The sequence below is a fragment of the Marmota marmota genome, unplaced genomic scaffold (genome assembly GCF_001458135.2).
Source record: "Marmota marmota marmota unplaced genomic scaffold, marMar, whole genome shotgun sequence".
Lineage (NCBI taxonomy): Eukaryota > Metazoa > Chordata > Mammalia > Rodentia > Sciuridae > Marmota > Marmota marmota.
Genome location: NW_026000241.1, coordinates 22,507,602 through 22,531,091, shown reverse-complemented (window position 1 = coordinate 22,531,091; position 23,490 = coordinate 22,507,602). Strand labels below are relative to the sequence as shown.

The window sequence follows — 23,490 nt, the reverse complement described above, 5'->3', positions numbered from 1 at the left end:
TTTGAAAACTTCATGCCTGGACTTCAAGCCAAGCAATTGTGTCAGAACCTCCTGGGTCAGCCCAAGACACTGGAAATTTTCAACATGGTTTCCTGATTGTTTAAATGGGGTTTTTTAGATGTTTATGTGCTTTCTATTTTTTTATTCTAATTTGTTATGTTTGATAGCAGAATGAATTACAATTCATATTATACATATAGAGCACAATTTTTCACATCTCTGGTTGTACACAAAGTAGAGTCACACCATTTGTGTCTTCATACATGTACTTAGGGTAATGATGCATATCTCATTCCATATCTTTCTTACCCCCATACCCCTTTCTTTTTCCTCCCTCCCCTTTGCTCTATCTAGAGTTTGTCTAATCCACCCATGATCCCCCCAACCCCATTATGAATCAGCATCCTTATATCAGAGAAAACATTCGACGTTTGGGTTTTGGGGATTGGCTAACTTCACTTAGCATTATATTCTCCAGCTTCATCCATTTACCTGCCAATGTCATGATTTTATTTTCTTTTTAATGCTGATTAGTATTCCACTGTGTACATATACCACATTTTTATTATCCATTTATCAACTGACAGGCATCTAGGTTGGTTCCACAGTTTAGTTATTGTGAATTGTGCAGCTATAAACATTGATGTGGCTATGTCCCTGTAGTATGCTGTTTTTAAGTTGAGTATAGACTGAGGAGAGGGATAGCTGGGTCAAATGGTGGTTCCATTCCCGGTTTTCCAAGGAATCTCCATACTGCTTTCCATATTGGTTGCACCAATTTGCAGTCTCACCAGCAATATATTAGTGTACCTTTTTCCCCACATCCTCGCCAACACTTATTGTTGTTTGTATTCTTAAGAGCTGCCATTCTGACTAGAATGAGATGAAATCTTAGAGTAGTTTTGATTTGCATTTCTCTAATTGCTAGAGATGTTGAACATTTTTTTCATATATTTGTTGATTGATTGTATATCATCTTCTGAGAAATGTCTGTTCAATTCATTGGCCCATTTACTGATCGGGTTATTTGTTTTTTGTTAGTGATTTTCTTAAAAAAATTTTTTTTTTGTTTTGGAATAAGTTCACATTTATAGAAAACTTGTAAAGATAATACAGATTTCTCCCATTCTGCACATCAATTTCCCCTATTGTTGACACCTTACATTACCATGGCACATTTAATTTGCCAAAATTAGAAAAGTGGGCTGGGCACTATGTCACACGCCTGTAATCCCAGCGACTTGGGAGGCTGAGGCAGGAGAATCTCCAGTTCAAAGCCAGCCTCAGTGAAAGCAAGGACCTAAGCAACTCAGTGAGACCCTGTCTCTAAACAGAGTACAATACAGGGCTGGGGATGTGGCTTAGTAGTTGAGTTCCCCTGAGTTCAATCTCTAGTATTTCCCCCCCAAAAAAAAAAATTAGGAAACTGACATTGGCATATTATTGTTAATAACAGACTCTATTTGGATGTCACTAAGTTTTCTAATAATATTCTCTTTTTGGTCCAGACTCCAATCAAGGATACCATGTTAGTTCAGTTGTCCTGTCTCACCAGCCTACTCTGGTCTTTGGGATTTTCTCAGATTTCCTTGTTCTCCTTGAATAGTACTGATTTTGTAACCTGGAGAATTCTTCCAGATATGTTTTTTGATATTTTTATCATGATAGGACCTATATTACATATGGATTTCTAGAAAGAATGCTATTGGGATGAAGTGGCTTTCTCGTCATATCATGGTTTATCACCATGTTTTTAAATGATTGCTCTAATTAATAGTGGCCAGTGGAGAAGAGATAGCAGGTCTCATTCAGCTTCTGGCAGTTTGAAGTGGACAAGTCAGTATAGGAAATCCAGAGGGATGACTGGCAAGCAGTGATCTTCAATTCTTTTAAATAAGCTGTCTGAATTGAGTCAAGAGGCAAAGGTCCTCTTCCAGGACCATACACTAATGAGTCTTTAGGGAAGCCAATCACAGTGTTCCAGTGTTGATTTCTTCATTTGTACAATGAAGAAGTCTATCTGAGGCCATTTCCATTCCTAAAATTAAATGATTCCAAAAACTCTGGAGAGGGGTTTCATTAGTCAAATACTATCCATAGTTGGATTTCCTAAGAGGCAATGCATTATATACTGAGCAAGACATCTCCAAGATGTCCAAGTATATACAAAAGAGGATAGCAGGGCAGTCCCTTTACTTTTCCATGTGACATCTGTAATGCTTGTATCCTAGGAATATTAGACATCAGACAGGAAGAAAACAAATTGCAAAATCTAAGAAGAAAATTCAACTCCTCCATTCATCTTTTGTCTCTAGTACTCACTGGGGATGCTGAACTAAAAATGACATAATTTGTTTATGAAATATTAGGAGTGCACATTTTAGTACTTAAAAAAAATCTTTTTAATGTTGACTCTTTGTGTAAATCTTACCGGAAATGAGGAGGCTTGGCTTTCAACATTGGATGTTCTAAGTTTGCCAATAATTTGTACAGAGCCTGTGATTGCAAAACCACAACATTTCACAATAGTGGAAGCCTCTAATTAACCATAATAAATGACAGAGTGGATTTGTTTTAAATACATTTTTAATAAAACTAACAGCTTTAAAGATCATAAACCAAGAGATTCGCTGTTGAGGTGAGATAGATAGGCTGCAAATGGTTTGCAAAATACTTTTTCCACCTCTGTGTGTTAAGTCTGACATAGAACATGCTACTAATATTGGATCAGGCTCTCATCTGAGGTAATTTGCCTGTGGGAATTGTATTGGCTGTGAAATCAGCTCCTCTTAGCTGTTGTTTAAAAAAAGGGGCGGCTGGGGGCAGGAGAGTGGCACAATTCTATGGTACATTTCAAATGACTGAAACCAGCCATTCTTAGGCACTCAGACAAGAAAGTATGTCAAACAGGACCTTTAATGTATATTTATATTTAAAAATCCGACCTAACAGAAAACCCTGAATCTTTTATACAATGACTGGAGCCTTCTAAGAGCCCAATTAATGTATTGTCAGGTGAATGGTTGGCCTGGCACTCTGAGCTGTTCTGAGGGATGTGAGAGGGCTCAGGTAGCGCCTAGGAAGAATAGATGCACTTGTAGTGATTCAGTGGCCCATCTGAAAGGCACATGCAAAGGCAGCTGCCTCTGGTGTGCTGTCTTTCAGGCTCACTTGATAATGCTAGTGTCAGTTACAACTGAAGCGTGTGCCAGATTTCAGATAGCCCGAGCTGGCATTTCAGAGCCCTTAATTGTGGAACTTGAGAAGAAAATGGGCACATTCTTCCTGAGATGGTTATTCAAATACAGGCTGCTACGGACCCCAGTCCCACCTCTCTGGGCCCCACTTTTGTTCTGTTTCCACATAAAATGCATGAGGACTACTGAACCTTTTCCCCTTGGCCACTCCTTTATTGCCATCTTTGCTGGGAGTGGCCTTGTTAAAATGTGCCCCATGCATTAAAATGAAATTGTCACTCCTGGGTGGTGCAGCATAACGTGGTTTGACACTAAATGCCAGCAGCTACAGAAAACAGAATTTTATTGCATTTGTTCTTTCAGAGAAGAGAGTCTCTAAAGGCTCACAGCAGACTTCACTTAGTTAAATCTGAATGAACCCAAAGTGAACAATATATGCTGCTGTCTTTGTGTTCATAGAAACAGCCCCCATCCAGCCTGATATGGCTGTAAAACAGCTTTAAGAAAAGATGATCATATTTAGAAATTCAGATGGGAAGACTGGAAGCTTTCAAACCACTGAAATATTGTAGGTGGGTGGAATGAAGGGGCTAGCCACCTGATTTTCTTTCTTAGCTTCCTCTGTGTCCCCTAAAACACATAATGTAAAATCAACTTAACACTAACCCCATCTAGATTGGGTCTTCTTTTAGAATTCCATGTCATTTTAAGGCAAAGAGAAAGGATTTGATTTGAGGACTTCTGCAAGCAAGTTTTAGAGTCTTAACTGCCTTTTAGCTGGATGAGTACCCAGAGAGAGATTGAGCAGGGAGGGGGCTCTAGGGCATAGGCTTTTCATTCTGTAGCTCTCCTAGAATAAAAATTCCATAAAGTAACATCTGTAGTAATTAAGGGCTTACATTTCCTCTCCCATTCATGTCTCTGCTAGGAGGAAAGGTTATTTTCCCTGAGACAATAGATAGTAGATCCTGTGGGAAGACAGAACACAGTTAGAATTCATTTGTTCTTAGAAATGGAAGCTTCCTACTTACAAAAAGAAAAAAAAAAAAGGAAAAAAAATCTGAACACATTGGAAGACTTATAATAAAACATTCCACTGGAAAGACAACTTAAAAGAGTTGGGCAAATTATATTTAGCTGGCCCTAGTGTTTGGAATAAGGAAAGATTCATCTTATCTCTATTATGAAATAGCTTTTGATTTGCAAAATGCTATCTTTACTCTTCTTTATTAAAACTTTATACTATGATGCTTACATATTTTTATGTATACATCAACTCAATCTTAAGATTTTCCCCAAATAACATTTATGTGGATCTTTTTGTGTCATTTGATAAAATGAATACTGACCTATTGACCTCAAATTGGTTTCTTGCATTAATAGCTAGATCAACAACATAAGTCATGATGACGTGGAGCCCCTTATTAAAACAACAAAAAAAATTATCAAGAATTTTAAGATGGTGATAGCAGAGCTTTCAATCAAATGCATGCTGTTCTATGGGAGGGCTCTGTGTAAGGAAGGATACAGGTATCATGCCCATGAAGTTGGACCTGGTTGGTGGTAGGGATTTGCCATGTGTAGCAATATAGGAAGATTTCATCTCATGAATCACAGGAATGTACACCTGAAAACAAACTTTAAAGATTTGGCAAGAAATAATTATAGCTCTCTAGTGGAGTTTCTGATATGATTTTTAACTTTGTTCACCAGATCTTACAGATACCCTGTTTATATCTCTCAGTCTGTCTTTAAATCTTCAGTTGAACTTTCCACTCAGCTGTGTGGCTGGCTCCCTCTGCCTCATTGTACAGAGGGACCCAGACCTCTCCCTGCCCAGCTCAGTCCATGCGTTAACTAAGTTCTCCAAAGGCCTTTTCTGCCTTTGTGCCTACTTCTCAGCATTTTCCTGGGTTTTGAGGTTGCTCTCATACTTAAATTCTTGTAGCAACAATAAATATGTATTATTTATTTGGCAATTGTTAACATATTTTTTTTTCTTATCTTGTTTCCCCTACATGTAATATGGTCATGTATTAAGTTTCTGAAAACACACATAAAATTTAAATGTAGGAATGTTTGACAACTTGTATTGATGGTATCCATTGCAAGAATGTTCATATTAATAACATAGCAGAAAATCTAAAATTATACTTTGCCTTTTGGACAAATTTCACACATTTCATGCACATCTTTTTTCATGAATATGCGTGCTGTTTCTTAAGCTTATTTTTGCCTCTAGTTTATTTTTGTAGGACTTAATTTCCTTTCATTAGAATCAACTTTTAATTTTTATCTTCTCCATTTAATTTTATAAAACAAGATGCAGATATAATTCATTATTTAAAAATTGTTACGAATGCTTCAGTACTTAAGACATGTCAACACTGCCAAAATCGAAATTATGGTGGAATGGTTCAAAACATTCATTCCTTTAATTGTATGTGAGATGCCCAAATTCTGCATGAGAACTCCCAGTTCAGGAATATTGGAATTCTAGTACTAAAAAGATAAAGGAGGTGATCGTCCAAATTTCAAAATGAAGAAAAGTACAAGATCTGAGGTTGTTGTATTTCTATCCTTCTCCCACATGCAGCACCCCAAATAACTCTCTTTGGATGTCTTTCACATAGTATGTCTTCAACAAAAGTGTCATGGTGCTGATGTGACTAGCTGTGTTAGTCACTGCTGTATGCTAAGAGCTGTTTAAATAAGACACGTCTCCTCACCTTGGTTGGTGAATCCATCTGTGGTATGGCTTCGCAGTTATAGAATAGACTTTAGTGTTGGATAGCGATCCGTTCAAATACTGATTCTACCACTTATTAGAAAAATAGTTCATGTCTTCAAGCCTGAGTGCCCTTGTTGACATGACCTACCTTTCAGATTGGCTCATTCATTCACTCGGTAGGCATTTATGGAATGTTTTCAGTTGCCAAACATTCTTGTGTGAATTAAGTAAGATAATGTCTCTGGGCTTCCTCTGGGTGAAGCTCCAGCAGAGAGCCATCCACATGGGCAATTTTCACTACAGGGAATGATACTTTGAACAAAAATGATAGCTTTGTGATGTTCTTTATCAGCCTGGTCATCACAGTCACGGCAAAAATTGACAATAAGAGTAAATTTCTCAAACCTTTCCATTGCCTTTTGTTTTCCTTTTCTAATTTCTTTCCTTCCTCCCTTTATTCTCTATCTCCTCCCACCTGTCTCTGATATATATATATGCGCAAAACTTGACAAAAGTATATGATCCCCTGTTTACTTTCTTTTGCCAGAATGGAGTCTACTGAAAAATGTGAAGTGGTAATTCAACATTTTAATGGAAAATATCTGAAAACACCACCAGGCATCCCAGGTAAGAAATGTCATTAATAAAGCCTATTGCTATTTTTAAAATGATTATGTGGTAAGGCCCTTCACTGATCACTGGAAAGAAAAACTTTGCTTTTATAAATCTGCATTTGTTGGGGGGAAAGGTACTGGGGGTTGAACTCAGGGGTACTTAACCACTAATCCACATCCCCAACCCTATTTTTTATTTTATTTAGAGACAGGGTCTCACTGAGTTGCTTAGTGTCTTGCTTTTGCTGAGGCTGAGATTGAACTCTCAATCTTCTGGCTTTAGCATCCTGAGGCTCAGTGGAGTGGCATGAATGTGTATTATTATTTTTTTATTTATATATGACAACAGAATGCATTACAATTCTTATTACACATAAACTGCACAATTTTTCATATCTCTGGTTGTATACAAGGTATATTTACCCCAATTTGTGTCTTCATACATGTACTTTGGATAATAATGATCATCACATTCTACAATTATTTATAACCCCATGCCACCTCCCTTCCCCTCTAACCCCTCTGCCCTATGTAGAGTTCATCTATTCCTCCCATGCTCCCTCTCCCTATTCCACTATGAAGTACTACACACTAACTCATCTTTCTCAAAAGTTTCTTAGTGTATCTTCTTTGGCCTTTTATCTGAATATTTTCTTGGCTAAAGTAAAATAGAAGAAAAACACAGCAAAGTTCATTAACAAAAAGAGTGCGCTTAAAACATTAGGGAAGGTTATAACTCTTATCATTAATGTTGACACCTTGTAGTTTGTAGTTTATAAAATATTAAACAGTGATATTCACGGTGGAGTCCACAGATTGATGCCCGTCTCCAAGCATTTCCTAGAAGTCCATGACAAGAAAAGTACAGAAAGGAAAGTAAGCAATCAGAAACATTTATGGCAATTTGACACTGTCAAAAATTCTAAATGCCAAATTTTATATTTTATAAAAATATCGATTACTGACAGACCGAAACTTTTGAAAAAAATACTATCCATTCATTAGAGATAATTGGAGAAGTTCCAAATTAGACTACCCCATGGCATTTTATAGGGGGAATTTTTAGGCAAAGGTTCTACAAATGTTATAATAAAAGATATAACTTCATGCTCTCAGGAGTTATATTCAGCATAAGAAAAGTCAAATATACCATGTGTATCAGTATTATAAATGCCTCAACTTGATATTAATCTGGCAGCAAGTTACATGTAAAGTATTTGATAATAGGTAAGTTAATTTAAAAAATGTAGTTTCACTAATGCATAAAAACTTAAAAGACTGAAGGGTTAAACTGGGAAAAATTCCAATAAGAACTATTTTTGTGATGAATGTTTTTTTGCTGTTGTTGTTGTTGTTGTTTGTTTTGGGGTTTTGTTTGTTTGTTTTTTGCTTTTTACAGGAAGGAAAACTAAGCTTGATTTCAAAAGTGTTTGTGCCACAAAGCTCCTTAAAGAATATAGGGGTGGACACGTATTTTAGTTCCTTAAAATAGCTCAAGGTTATAGAGAAGGGAAATGTGGGCAAAAAAAAAATGTTCTTGTGGAAGAGTCAGGAGTTGTTTTGTTTTTGTTTTGTTTATGATTTAGTGGGTGGGTGGGTGGTCAGAAAAGCAAGACGACCCTTCACACTGACACTGGGTGATGTGGAAGACCCAAAGTAGCTGATGACCAGTAAATCAGTGAGTGAACATACAGCAGAGACTGTGCCTTGATCTGGTTATCTCCCATGCATAACATCCCCTAGAGAACCGACTGCATTATGCTCCAATTGGAGACATATGGTGTTGTTAAGAGAGGAGTTAGCAGTTTTCATCTCAGCATGTAAGCTGCCCTTGCATTTTAGGAGAAATACTTTTTTTTCCCCCGTTTAGCATAAACAGATATTTTAAGACACTCTGCTCAGACCTGTCATTGAATCAAGGAATGGCATTGTTAGTGGATTTTCCTCTTATTTATCCCATTTGATACAACAGATGCCTGTTTATGCAGCAGGCATTCAAACTAGGTATGAGTTATATTGTTTTGTAAGAAATTTAAAAGCAAGAAAACTATGTGGAAATTATTGTTGATTAAATTTTAACATTGGTATTTTACTTTTTAGATTTCATCATTTTGGAAAAAAAGACATTGAAATCCTTCTAGACCCAATTGATTTTAAAATGTTTTGTTTGGTTTTCCCCATAGAGCATACAGTTGACTGATGCAATTTAATGCTTAAGACAAAGAATGTCACTGCAAATCCTCAAATGTCCGGGCGTCCTTCTTGAATACACAGACTGTGACATTAACCTATCTAATATCATAGCTACACCCAATGGAAACATTGTGAATAGCAGGAATTTGGTTATAAGTTTCTCTTCACTTAGATCTCATGGGAATAAGAAAAAAAAATGATACTCAATTATAAAACTCTTAGAGATATAGTTTATGAGCTTTGCACTCAATATAATAGAATTGAACATATAATATTGATCAGCATCTATTCTCAAATTTGCTTGTTTATGTATCACTTTGGAAGTCAATTAGTTTAATAGAAGTTTCAGATGGTAATTAAAAATACTTAATCATTGATATGTAAATATATGTGAAATAAAAGAGGACATAAGGTAAGATATGGGTATTTTTAAAGGTTCAGTAGTAAAATCTTTACTGGTATCATTTCTATGTGAGGCCTGGTATAATCAAATTTGGTTATGTTATCTGTCTTTATTCATCCTCAATGCTTATTTTGTCAGATATCATTGAAATCTTATTTTCAGAAATTCATATCTTAATCCAAATTTTTATTCCATCTTGAAGACAGAAAAAGGAATATCACTAGTCCTGATAGCTGGGGATAGTCCTTTGACTTATTTTTTAAAGTGACCATTTTCCTAACCAATTTCAATACAGTATTTTAGTGAGCTTGTCCTTGCTTGTGATTGTACTAATTAAAACCAACATTAATTGATTTGGCCTACCTAAAACAAAAATAGAAATCAATAAAATCTGAAAAGGCTTAGTATACTGCACTACCAAAATTTAGCATTCTTGAGTTCAGAAACTGATGATTTTTCAGAACTGCACATTGATGATTTTGATGCAGGACTTTAAGACCGAGTAAATGAGGACCCACAGTGATCCAGTAATGGCCTGAGATTCTCAGGCACCAAGTCTGGTGTCAAAAAGATTACATGCAAAATAAGTTAGGTTCTTTTTAAAAGCTCTGCTTTTAATCTTACTCCAAGCAAGTACCAAGCAATGGGTACCATATTCCCTTGCTGACCTCTCCATTTATGAAGGTATTGGGGAAATACTGCATGTGCTATTGAGCAAATACAATGCCATTTTTATGTCTGTTGCTCAAGAAAATAATGATTATTCCCCCAGGATATGTGAAGCTAATTATTTTCCTGAGATGAACATATAGTTTTCAAATTTCCTAGGGTGCCATTTTTATAAAATAAAGAGAAAAATAACTACTTCAACCCAAAACTTTGACATTTTGCCTTTAATTAATTTCTTCTTCTTCTTTTCTTTGTCTCTTTGTTTGTTTGTTTCTTTCTTTCTTTCTTTCTCTTTATTTTCTTGGTACCCAGGATTGAACCCAGGGGCACTTAAACACTGAGCTGCATCCCCAACCCTTTTTATATTTTATTTTGAAACAGGGTCTCCCAAAATTGCTTAGGACCTTGCTATGATGGCAAGGCTGGCTTTGAACTTGCAATCATCCTGCCTCAGCCTCCTGAGCCACTAGGATTACAGGGGTGCATCACTGTGCCATTGTCTTTGAATTTCAAATCCTAACATTTCATAGTTAAGGACATTTGCAAGGACATAAAACATTGACCACATTTATGTTGCTGGCACCATTTTTATTTGAATCATCATGAAAATAACTTTCTCTTTAAACATGATTCATGTTGATATGGAGTTTTCATTCCTGATAGATAATGTGAGCTAGGAGGGAATTTTATATATACCTTCTTTTGGATCTTGCTTTCCCTCTGGACTCCTCAAATTTATTCATAAAATATCTAATTTTAATGAGTATAACATGAATCATTAATGCCTCTTAGCATCTCCCCAAACCCACCTTGTTTACTTTAGATTATAATGTTATTCCTAGGTTTTCATTACCTGGAATAGTGAAGCTAAATATCAATGCCAGAAATCAAACTTTGAGTAGGAGCGTAGTTGATACAGGAAGTTAACAAAATCAGGCACCAGTGTTGCTATGAGCAGGTAAGAAGGAGAGGCTATAGAGGCAGGTGTTAAACAGTGTCAATCATTTGAGTGTTGTTGCCATCTGCAGAAAAAGATCATCCAGTATATTCTCCCTCCCCTAGAGAAAAAAAAAAAAGAAAATACAGTGTTCCATAAATGTTGCATGTCCTACATATCGATGTTGATGCTTTCTGGACAAAATGAAGGATCATTAGTTGCTTGCCTGCCTAACCCCAGACATTTCTTTGTCCTGTAATGAATCGCACAGCAATGTTGTGCAGCCCCAAAGCGTTCCAATTTCAAATATCTGGCAAAAGCAAAGGGTAAGTTCCCAGACACTTCAGGGATCTGTAGGGCATGAACTTGAAAGGCTCACTTTCAAAGAGCCCCTGGAGCACAGCAATGCACCATGCGGAAAAGGCTTCCACATGTAAGGACATGTATTGATGAACAGAACATGCAGCCTGGCTTATAGAAAAATAAATCATGGTGTGCTCTCAGACTAGATGTTTGCCTGTAAGCACATGTTCCTATCAGTAAAAGAATGTTTCCTGAAGAAAATGGAATAATCCACTTCTGATAGGACTTTCTCATTTTTAGATAATTGTTTCTCATCCCAATTAACCCCAAGAGGTAGGGAAGGTTTGAGAGGAAGCTTACCATTATAGGACCTTTTCAAATTTAACAGATCTGTTACCAACAGAAATTTAAACAAATATTGAAGTATTAGAGAACATGTTTTTTTTATAATAAATAAAATAAAACTCATGTGCCTTCTGATGCTTGACCATAGTAATTTTACTATTTTGTGTTGATGCAAATAAAAATGGAATTGTAGATGTATATATATATATGTGTGTGTGTATTACATTTAATATATATATATTTATATATATGCATATACTTTATGAGAGCATGCAAGGAAATATATTTATAATACGATAATTTAAAAAAAAGAGAGAAGAAATATTTGTTTAAATGTAAAACTCCTCCCAGAATAAAATATTCACAACTTATTTAAATGCTACTTATATTGAAAAGGATATTGAAAAATATGAACATTTGAGTAATTGGTTTTTCAATTATAATTTTCTTTTGGGAGGGATACCAAGTATTGAACCCAGGGATGTTTAATCACTAAATAACATTCCCAGACCTTTTTCATATTTTACTTAGAGAAAGGGTCTTGCTAAGTTACTTCGGGCCTCACTAAATTTCTGAGGCTGGCTTTGAACATGTGATCCTCCTGCCTCAGCCTCCTGAATTGCTGGGAATAATTATAGGCACGCACTACCATGCCTCACATTCACTCAGAATTTTTAGGAGTTGGAAATGTTGAAGAAAGTCCTAATTTGTGTGTCTTCAGTTATGCCAGTCTATTAAGTCCACAGATGCACCTAATGTTGAGAGGCAGGTAATAAATAGAAAAATACTTTGGTTTATTTAGGCAAAAAAAAATCCTTACTGTCTTGCTCAGGTGAAACAGTATCCAACTTTAAGTATTTCATCTTTGTGAAACTAAAATCTCATTTGTATAACATACTTTGTAAACACTACAATCCCCAATCAGATATCATTTTGGATTTCTCCTCAGTAAAGGGACTTTGGTAATATTTAAGTGCAACTTTTTGTCATACCTCTCATATTTATGTTAGTGATGCCTTCTAGATGATTTCTGTGTATCAAACCAATAATTCCTTTTTATGGTGGAGAAAGCACAATTAGAATATTAATGAACTTCATAGAGCAGCCAGAAAACTCTATGGCTAGTGACATTATTGAATCAGTGTGAATTCTATGAAAACATATCTGGTCAATCAACCTTTGATCTCAACCTTCCTGTGGAGCCACATATGGTTTTGTGAAGGTAAACATCTAGGACTCTAGATATAAAGGGGACAAAGATTCATCTTCAGGAGACTAGAAATAATTGAAATAGATTTTGTGCCCCATGCTATTGTGATTTCAGCTTTAGCGAAGACAGTCTTTGTGTGTCCTTAAAGCATTTTACCTTGGCTTCATACCTAATATTTTTGCTTTTACTTCTCACGAAAAATCTAGAAATGTCCACTCAACCACCCCAGGTCTTCTGTAGACTTTGGGGAAACCTTCCATCAGTGGGAATCAGTGGATGACATCCAGCCTATCCTCCTTTTGATGGTCAAGTCTGAGTCATGATCTCCATAGTTCCTTGGGCTCTTAGCCATAGTAGCAATATACTGATGAGGGCATCCTTTCTTGACTTATCTTTCTTCCCTGCCTTTCTTTCTCTTTTCCATCATATCCATATTCTGGTTTCAGCTCCTAATTGAGCTACTTTGTCCTAGACTCTGCTTTTAGAGAATGGAAATTAAAGTTGAGTTTTAATAATTACATTGGAGAATCCCTTTTTGACTCAGAACTTTTGGTCTAGAGGAAGGGAGACCCAGCTAAAGGAGCGAAGTGAATTTCCTGGACTAGAGTATCCTGTATTCATGGCTTTGGGTTGATGAAGGTTGCAGTTAACAAGAAACATATGAAAAAAGACAAAAAAAAAAAAAAAAACACCAGTAGTGGCATGACTGGTTTTAGTAGAGTTGACATAAAGAAGTGGATGGTTGATGAAAATTCAAGGGATGTAAAGCAGTCACAGTGCTAGCAAAGATGTCCAGACATAGGGAATTACCATTACCGCAAAGGTAACTGTTGAAGTGTGGTCTTTGTTAAATATGAACTCGTGCATGCCTGTGGTTGGGTGAAGTAAAGTGCAAGTGATCTTTAGCTGAGTAATTGGAGGCTTCTGATTATAATATGGGAAGGTTTTTCAATAATTCTTGAGACTACATGACTTAATCTCACACACTGATGCTCCTGAAATTCTAATCATAGGAGCAGGTTAAAAAGTATCAACGATAGTGAAGTAACTTTTTTTAATCTTCCCTGATTCTGACTTTTCCAAACCATGATCATTTCCATGTTTTGTAGATTTATGGGCTGTGTGCTTAGCTCAGTGTACGCCTTCAATAAATGTTCTTTGGAGGGTACAATTCCATGAAGTGAATGCCCTTCATACTTGTATTTTCTTACAATGAGCTTCCCGAGGGTGTGTGTGGGGGAGGTGTGCATATCTCCAGCTGAACAAACATGCAGCTAACTTGGAGGAAAACCTTGAGGGATGTCAATCCATATTTTCTTAATTTTTTCAAAAAAAATCCTGTACACACACATATCTATCTAAATAGCAAGAAATGAGAAGAGAGAAAAAGAGCACTTTAAATGTTCAGAAGAGCACGAAACTTAAATGAGCAATATTCCAGTTAGTTTTTGGAAGCATGTTTCCAAGACTGCTTGCTTTGCAAGGTGTTATTCTGCTGGCCTAATCATTATCTCTTTAAAGAACTCATTCTGGTCCAGTGCAATGAAAAATTTTGTTTTCCTGGCAACGGTCTTGCCTAATTACATTGAAATCCTGTCTGTATCTTAACTTTTTGCCACTGGTACTGTCATTGAGCTACACTTTCACTTTGTTTTTCTTCTTTTTCATTTTGAAAAAGTGGCTATCAAGAGAATAAATAGAAAAGAGAGTTTCCTGGTCTATTCTTTTGTCCCTTTTGGAATAATGTTTGCTTCTTGCCTAGAGGAAATTCCACACTGCCCTGCTCCCTATTGTAATATTATATAGAATTTGTAGTTCTTATCAGTAGGACCTTATTAATGCTTTGCTGAGCATATCTTTTCTATTATTATGCATCAAGCACCATGAGTAGCAGCAGAATTCTTCTAGGATGTCATTTTGTTGCAGGATCTAATAATTTAAAGTACTTGTAAATTGATGCAATGGGGAAAAGAGATGAGGAAGTTTTCGATAAATCTTCAAAATCATGAATAATCTTCAAACATTATTTCTAAAAGAGTAACACCGTTCAAGTCTGCCAAAATTTCTGAATTAAAGACTTTACAGTAAAAACTTATCAAATAAATGATAGGGCCTTAATTTTATCACTAAGACCATGTTGGCTTTGCCTTCAATTAACATCACTAATGAGCAATAAAACCATTTAGTATCTATCTGAATAAGTCTTATTAAGAAGCAAAGAGGGTTGAGGGGCTGCAGACCAATTAAGATACCAACTAGGGAGACCAAACAGAATAATTAAGTGTTTAGTACATTTCCAAATCTATGATCTCATCTAATAGGTTTGATTTGAAATAAATTCTAGCCAATTTCTAAAGAAATGGATAGTATTCTGCATTGAATACTTGCCATTCTCTCCCAGTAACTGCCAAAAAGCCTGCCTTACCACACAAAACCATGTATATGATGTAAGTCTTTAGAATGAAAGTCTACAAAACTGAAGGAGATATTTTAAAAGGAATATAAATGAAAACACTCATTAGGCAAGCTCGGAACCAGCTATTATTTGTTTATCTTATTATCTGCTTCCTCAGATTTCTCATGTCTTTAAGTTCATGAATGATGAATCAATTAATTTACTATTATTTTAATCATTTTTTCAGTACAAAAAGAAACATGCCATAGGACATTTGCATATGTATGTTCTTTTTTTTAGATTTCTCATATTTCAAAGACACATTTGACCCAGTAGAGTGTAAATTTTTCTAAGAAAGATCTTTGATGTTTATCTCTCCTTTTGTTTTTCTTTTCTTTCCAACAAGACTCTTCAGTCCCTTTAGATACAAGTACTGCACCTTGCCCTTTGTTTCAGGCATCTAAACCAATCCTTGGCACAAAATATTACTAATAATTATTTGAAAAAATAAGTACGTAAATATTTGTAGTAGGCAGAATAATAGTAGGCCTCTCAAAGGTCCATTATTCTTAACCCCTAAAACTGTAAAATAGTTTATATGGAAAATAGGTATTAAGGTTTCAACTGAAATTAATATTGCTAATAGATGGAAAAACAGGGAAATTATCCCGGATTACCTGATAAGTCACACACAACCTTGAAAGTGAAGAGAAAGGTAGAAGGCATGAGAATGATACAATGTGAAAAAAGACTTGTTCCACCTCCTTGGGGTTGGAGGGGTATGGGAGCCCTGAGAAGCTGAGATGAGCAAGGAATTGTATTCTCCCCAGATATGAAACCCATTTTGTTTTATGACTTGAAGTTTTTAACGATCTGTTATAGGGGCAACAGAAAACTCACACATCAGCACTGAACTTGTTTTACCTTTTACTTTACTTTACTTTTACTTTCACCCACGTTATTCTTTTTTTTAATGAGGTGGACACAATATCTTTATTTTGCATTTATGTGGTGCTGAGGATTGAACCCAGTGCCTCGTGCATGCTAGGCGAGCACTCTACCACTTAGCCACAACCCCAGCCCTAATCCACACTATTCTTAATGTTACTGTGCATATGAACTGCCTCTGGAAAACTCTCATAGTTTCTTTTACTTTTTACCTATTTCATGAGTTGCTTTGTATTACTTGTATGATAAACAGGAAAAAACCTATCTTGTTAAATATTTCAACTTAGTTTCTTTATACCTTCTCATAAGGATATACTAGAGAAACAATTATACTAGAAAACAATTAAGCATTCATAGAGAGCTTTTATAAAGGGGGAATGGTCCTTAGGCCTCAGAGCACATCATTTTTAATTTCTTTTATTAGTGAGTTATAGTTACACATAATAGTTGGATTCATTTTGACAAAAATCACAAATTCATGGAATTTGATTTATTTCATTTCAGTCCCCATTTTCCTGCCCCCACTCTCTTCCCCTCCTTATTCCCATTTTCCTTTCTCTACTGATCTTCCTTTCACTCATTTATTTATTATTTTTGATTGATGCCTTATAAATATACATAAAGGTGAAATCCATGGTAATATATTTATATATGCACATAATGTTATTTTGCTAAATTCATTTCACATTTCCTCTCTTTTCCTGTCACTCCTTCTCAAATTTCTTCTACTCCACTAAACTTCCCTACATCTTTGATACCCAATCTCCACCTCCTTTTTTTCTCATTACTTTGCTCTAGTTTCCACATATGAGAGAAAACATTTGACATTAGACATTAACTTTCTGAGTCTGGCTAGTTCACATAGCATGATGTTCTCCAGTTCCATGCATTTACTGGCAAATGCATAATTTTATTCTTTATGGCTGAGTAGAACTTCATTGTGTATATAAACCACATTTTCTTAATCTGTTCATCTATTGATAGGCATCAGGGCTGGTTCCATAATTTGGTTATTGTGAATTATGCTGTTATAAATATTGATGTGGCTGTATCAGTATACTATGATGATTTTAGTCCTTTTGGATGAATACCAAGGACTGGGATAGCTGGGTCATATGGTAGTTCCATTCCTAGTTTTTTGAGGAATCTCCATACTGTTTTCTGGAATGATTATACAAATTCACAGTCCCACCAACAATGCATGAGTGTACCTTTTCTCCCCCACTTCTTCGCCAACATTGATTATTATTTATATTTTTTTGTAATTGCCACTCTGACTGGAATGAGATGAAATCTTAGTGTAGTTTTGATATACGTTTCCCTGATGAGTGTATTTTTAATTCAAATAAATAACTCATTAACTTAAACCATCTATTATATAAAATATGGCAGGAAAAGTATACCAGTTGTAAATCTAAATTCCATGCAAATTGTATTTCTTTAGGTCTCAACATTAACACTTGCTCTCAATAATTCTGATGATTGAAGAAGTGTTAGATTTTGGAAAAACCTATAAGGTTTAAGTTGATATCAACTGAAAGTTTTAGATGATTTTACTTAAAGTATTAATGGTGTTCCCATCTCAATTTACTGCCCTATGAAATAATCAGTGTCTTAAAGCTTCAAATGGTTGAGTTCCTTATGGGATCTTAGTTTTGAGACATGAATTTAAAATACTGGGGGGAGGAAACATTGATACTCATTATATGTTTTAACAAGGATTGTTATATTTCAAGTGATTAAATAAAAAAAAAATGTCTGGGTATGGTGATGTACACCTATAATCCCAGTGACTTGGGAGGCTTAGGCAGGAGGATTGTCAGTTCAAAGCCAGTCTCAGCAACTTAGTGAGACTCTGACTCAAGATTAAAAAAATAAAGATTTGTGGATGAATCTCAGTGTTAAAGCACTCCTGTATTCAATTGCCAGTACCACTAAAACAAACATATAAAAACTCCCAAAACTGAGGCCTTCAACAGCCTTTGTTTATGTGGATTGCATTTTGCATTTATCAATATTTAGAAATTAAGATTGAAGAAAGGTTAAAGATTTATTTATGAATTCAGTAAGTGATATTTTCCTTAAAAACAAACAAAAAAATAAAAGGAAAGAAAGCTAAAATGTAAGTAAATTTTTAAAAACGTGTTCCTTGACACAAGTGTATTATCCCTGTGGAAGATTCGGAGGCTGTACATATAAAACCACAACAGTTTTCTCTTGATCTACAAATGAGACCTATTTGGAACTAGAGATTTCTATCAAATTGTTATAATAGTTGAGTCACAGAGACACCCTAAAGAAAAACAGCTCAGCAATATAAGTTGATTTCTAGCTGTTTGTTATTAGAACAGACATTAGTGTTCCCAGGGTGCTGATCAACTTCCATTAGACAGCGTCTGCATCGTTGTCTTTAGATATACTGCACTCAGCCTGCAGGAGCCTGTTTTGCTGAGGAGCAATGACATTGACAAAGACCTAGCAATTTGTGTCCCTCTGGTTGGGCCAGCCCATAAACAATGACTGTTAGGGTTAAAGTAGCGGTATTTCAGTTCTTTGATTCCCAGTAAAGGCAACCTGTGTGTCATCTACACCATCTCCATAGCTCCCTTGAAGGACTCAGCAGTGAGCCTTTATGGAACTCTTCTTACCTCTGTCCCCTTGCCTGATACCTTCACTCCATGAACCTAATTTTCTCTTCCCCTACTGGCTTTTCCTGGAACTACATCCTAATAATTCAGTTTCCAAGCATTCTTGTTTCCAGGTCTGCTTCTGATGAAACCAAAATAGATCGGTGATCTGTTTGTTTTCATTAATATTTTGAGCTTTCAACTCTCATCTGTAAAATATACTCTTAAGTAAACTGAATTCCTCAGTATAGTTTGTGGGAGAATTCAAACATAAATATAAAATTCCTCAAACTCCCTAGTTCACTGGAAATGGAAATACTAAAGACACTTTTAATTAAGGAGTGTAACAGACTGGCTTCATTTGTTTTGTTGGTGCTGGGGATCAAACCCAGGGCCTCCTACATGCTAAGCATGAACTCTGCCACTGAGCTATATCTCCAGCCCTATAACAGGGTTTCTTGGTAAAGACATACACAGTTTAACTTTCAGTAAGACTTTTGCAGTGGAAGACAAAATTGTAATTAGATATTCCGTGAGTGAGCACATCACTGTTTGATAGTATGAGTTAGCTAATCACATTACACCTTGATAAAAGTGCATCCAAAATAATCAAAATTGGATATGATCTAAATATGTTATGTGCACGTACAAATATGCCACAACGAACCCCATTATTTTGTATAATTAAAATGCACTAAAAAAATAATGGTGAATACATGTGTGTGTATGTATGTATGTATGTGAAACTTGGGTTTAAACATAAAAACATCTTAAAATACACAAGCATTGAAGTCAAATATTAAAACTAACCTAGGGTGGGAGGGAAATGGAGGGGGCAGGGGATTAGCAAGGTCAGTGGAATGTGATGGACATCATTATCTAAAGTACATGTATGAAGATACAAATTGGGTGTCAACTTACTTTGTATACAGAGATATGAAAAATTGTGTTATACATGTGTAATAAGAATTGTAATGCAAAAAAAGAAAAGAAAAAGTACATGTATAAATTCATGAATTGGTGTGAACATACTTTATATACAAAAATATGAAAAAATGTGCTCTATATGTGTAATAAGAATTGTAATGCATTCTGCTGTTTTGTATTTTAAAAATTAAAATCAATTAAATACAATAATAATAATAATAATAGCCTATTTTTATATGCAACCACTTTAAAATAGCATGGAAACTGTCAGCTGAATGGTGTTCCAGAGACTCTTGGAAGTCCCTGAAATCTTTTCTAGCAGTCTTCAAGATCAAAAACATCTTCATAGTAACTTTAATTCATCATTTGCCTTTTTTATTCTGATTCTCTGACACCTATAGAGTGGAGCGTCCTGGTGACTACATGATTTGCATTATAGTAAAGGGGGAAATATAGAAGCAGATGTATGAATCTGTTTTCTACTAAGCCAGGAATTGTAGAGATTTTCGAAAATATAGAGTGAAGCCATTCTAATAATGATTTTGTTTTTGAAAATAATTTAAATATAAAAATATTGATGTTAACATGTAATTGGTCTATTACTTTAAAATTTAGTAAGGGCATCTAAAAATGTCTCAGATTTATTTTTCAAATGGTGAATCTTGATAGATACTATATATTAAGACTATCTATATACAAAGTTTTGTGGGGCCTGAATAATTTTTGAGAACAAATATAGGCCCTAAGACAAAAATAAAAAAAAATGAAACAAACCTTGAAAATTGCTGATATACAGTATAATTCAAGTCTTTCTTCTGAATATTAGAAAAGACTAACAAAAATAGGATAAAGATGAAGTTTAAAAGATCCTCTTATTAAAAAAAAAACAAATCTTATTTTGAAAGACCAGATATGTCCTAAAAACCTAATTTAAATCGAAGAATTAAGAAACAGAATTCAATGAATTATAGGATTATTTTTGTGCAAACAAGCTTCCAGGTAATTTTATATGAGTAGATTAGATTGTTTGCATTTGCACTATCATTTTGATTAGCAAATGACACTGTTTGAGTGTGGTGAGCCGTTCTTATAGACCGTGGCCGCCATTAGAAGATGGCGCCGGCTTCCACTGTGGCCTGTGATAAACAACTCCTAATATGGAGAGTTTGGCACGCAATCCCTTATCACCCTATGAGAGAGATCCACGTGGCAGCTTGGGATTGGTATGCGGGAGGCTTTATTAGGCTGTGCTTGGGCGCTCGGCGGGGGGTCACTAGAAGATGATACATGAATCAAGGCCTGAATAAACTGCTGAAAGAAGAATCCTGTGTCGTGTTTTCCCTTGCCGGCGAGGGGTCGCGACATTTGAGAGACTATGTGAAAATGTTATTAAAGTAGTATGTTTTATCGGAATATGTATATGCTGGCATTGTGAAATTGAAACTGTGTGAATTTGTGGGTGCATGTGAATCTGCCAGAATTGGGGGAGAGTTTAATGTCTAAGAGCCAGAAAGCCAACCACAGACATCACTCAGGAGTTGTTGTCTTAAGGGCTATTCTGTTTTGCTTCTTTTGGTCACTGCTCATTTCAGAAGTGCCCATCTTGTAGCTGGACTCTGAGTGCATTTCATCATATGGAGCATCTTAAAGATGAGCTTCCAGGCTTACTGGTTATAGTAAATGATAACTGATAAATGAGAAACAAGAATTTAAACACTGATGCACAATTAAATGTATAATATCTGCTATTATTATTCACATAAAATATTTTTTTGGGGTTTGTTTTCAGAAATGGTAAAATCTCCTTTTATAGAATCACACCATGGTGAATTTCTTTAAGCTAAATATATGTTCAACCAATTTGAAATAGCAATAGGGAAAGTACTTACCTCGTCATCCTTAGTAACTAATTATAATTTTATCTGGATGAATCCATGTAATACGTAATAATCATCCATGTAAGATGAGATTTCTCACATAATTTATTTTGAAAAGACATGATTGTCTACACCTTTTGACAACGCCTCTATTTCTCTCATCCCCCAAACAAGCATTGTTCATCTTTGATGATAATGTTAAAGAAAAGAGCAATACCCATCCAGCTTGTGCTATATTTTCTTTTTTTTTTTTTAAGAGAGAGAGAGACAGAGAATTTTTTTAAATATTTATTTTTTAGTTATTGGCGGACACAACATCTTTGTTTGTATGTGGTGCTGAGGATCGAACCCGGGCCGCATGCATGCCAGGCGAGCACGCTACCGCTTGAGCCACATCCCCAGCCCTTGTGCTATATTTTCTATGAAAACTTTATGACTGAGATCCTCTTTTTCCTCTGTGAATTTAATTGATTGGAGAACAAACCATAGAGAATGCCATTTTGCCTTTGGAGGAAGATGAATCCTGGCTTGAATTTTGATGTTGTCTCTTCTTCAGTTTTGAACTTGGACATATTATTTAGCCTGTTGCCATGTTCTTCCTGGGATCAAATGGCTCTAGTAATTGACAACAATATCTCCTTTACAAAAGTGTTCCTAGAATTAACTGAGAGATTTTGTACAGCTTCAGAAATGGATATGGTATGTGTCACTAGCATTATTAATAGTATCTATAAAGCATCATCAGAATCACTTCAAAATTGATATCCACTTTCTAGTCTGGGAATATGCTTTCACTTTGATGGTTGAGTTCTATGATCTACAACCATCAATGGGAATTATCTGGACAAGCTATATAAACTCTACCTCTTTTATGTGTTCTCTTCCGTTTTGAGCATTATGCATAATTGCTGCATCTCATTCTAGATTGGTATTCAATAAATTCTAAGTGTCCATGTTGATGTTCATCCATTTTCTGGGATAATTGGAAAAAGTATGGCATCAGATAAATATTTACCAGGACTTTGCTGAGGTGACTCCCAGATTCATAAACACTGATCATACTTTTCATAGAACTAAATAGCCATCTAAATGCAGAGTGTTATTAGAACAACTGCAAAACTTTTGTGTCATCTCAACCTTCTTGTAACAATTTCTCAAAATACCTTTGTGCTTCCAGTTCAGAAGTCACAGGATCTTCTTCTATCCTCATTTTCCAGAAAAAATGTGCTTAATTATAAATGCTACACTTTCTTTTTTTTTTTTTAAATATTTATTTTTTTTTAGTTTTCGGCGGACACATCATCTTTGTTTGTATGTGGTGCTGAGGATCGAACCCGGGCCGCACGCATGCCAGGCGAGCGTGCTACCGCTTGAGCCACATCTCCAGCCCAAATGCTACACTTTCAAGCAGATTTTTCTAATTCCCCTGCCCATCATTCTTATGTTTCCACATTGAATTGTTTTCTCCTATACTGTATGTCCATTTGTGATAAGCAACCTTGTTTAACAAGTGATGTATACTCACCTCATCCCACTGGATTGCAGAATTATGCTTTTTTTTTTATCCTTGTATCTCCTCCAATACCTGGCATTAGAACATAGACACTAAACTTAATTAAAAATAGTTGAGAAAAATTAGTGTGATTTCTTAATGCTGTCTTAATTCTCTCTTACTACTGCACTCAGTTAGTAGATGCTTGTCAAGTGAATGCAGAGACCATCCACTATGATTCCACGTGGAAATATTTCTCATACCATGTTCCTCTTTGTAAATTTTAAGTTATGGCTCAAAAGCTATATTTTGGGTAGAGAGCAGTGTTCAAAAGTGAAAGACTGCTTTTCATTCCCATAAAACTTAAATAATTTTTCATTCTGGCTTCTATATTTCATTGCTCCCTTCTCCAGATTAAATTTTTCTAAAAAAGTAATGGGATATGGAAATTAAAAGAAGCAAAAAGAATATAAAATAAATGTACTGGAACACCAAACATCCTGTTGGTTGTGACAACCAATTCTACAACTAGCAATTAGACACTTTTTTTTTTCCAATTTAAATCATTTGCAAACACAGCTCTAGTCTTCTCGAAGGATCCTCTTTTCCAAAATTTCTCTGC

General features: G+C 35.4%; 1 protein-coding gene across 11 annotated transcripts in view; it reads left to right on the top strand.

The window, feature by feature from the left end:
* Nucleotides 1-23,490, top strand: part of Rbms3 (RNA binding motif single stranded interacting protein 3) — a 1,302,406-nt gene that overhangs the window by 1,060,972 nt on the left and 217,944 nt on the right. For all 11 annotated transcript variants that reach the window (XM_048795444.1, XM_048795441.1, XM_048795440.1 and 8 more), the window contains one exon: nt 6,476-6,555. In XM_048795444.1, the coding sequence (XP_048651401.1) occupies nt 6,476-6,555 (80 nt within the window). The remainder of the gene's footprint in view (nt 1-6,475; nt 6,556-23,490) is intronic.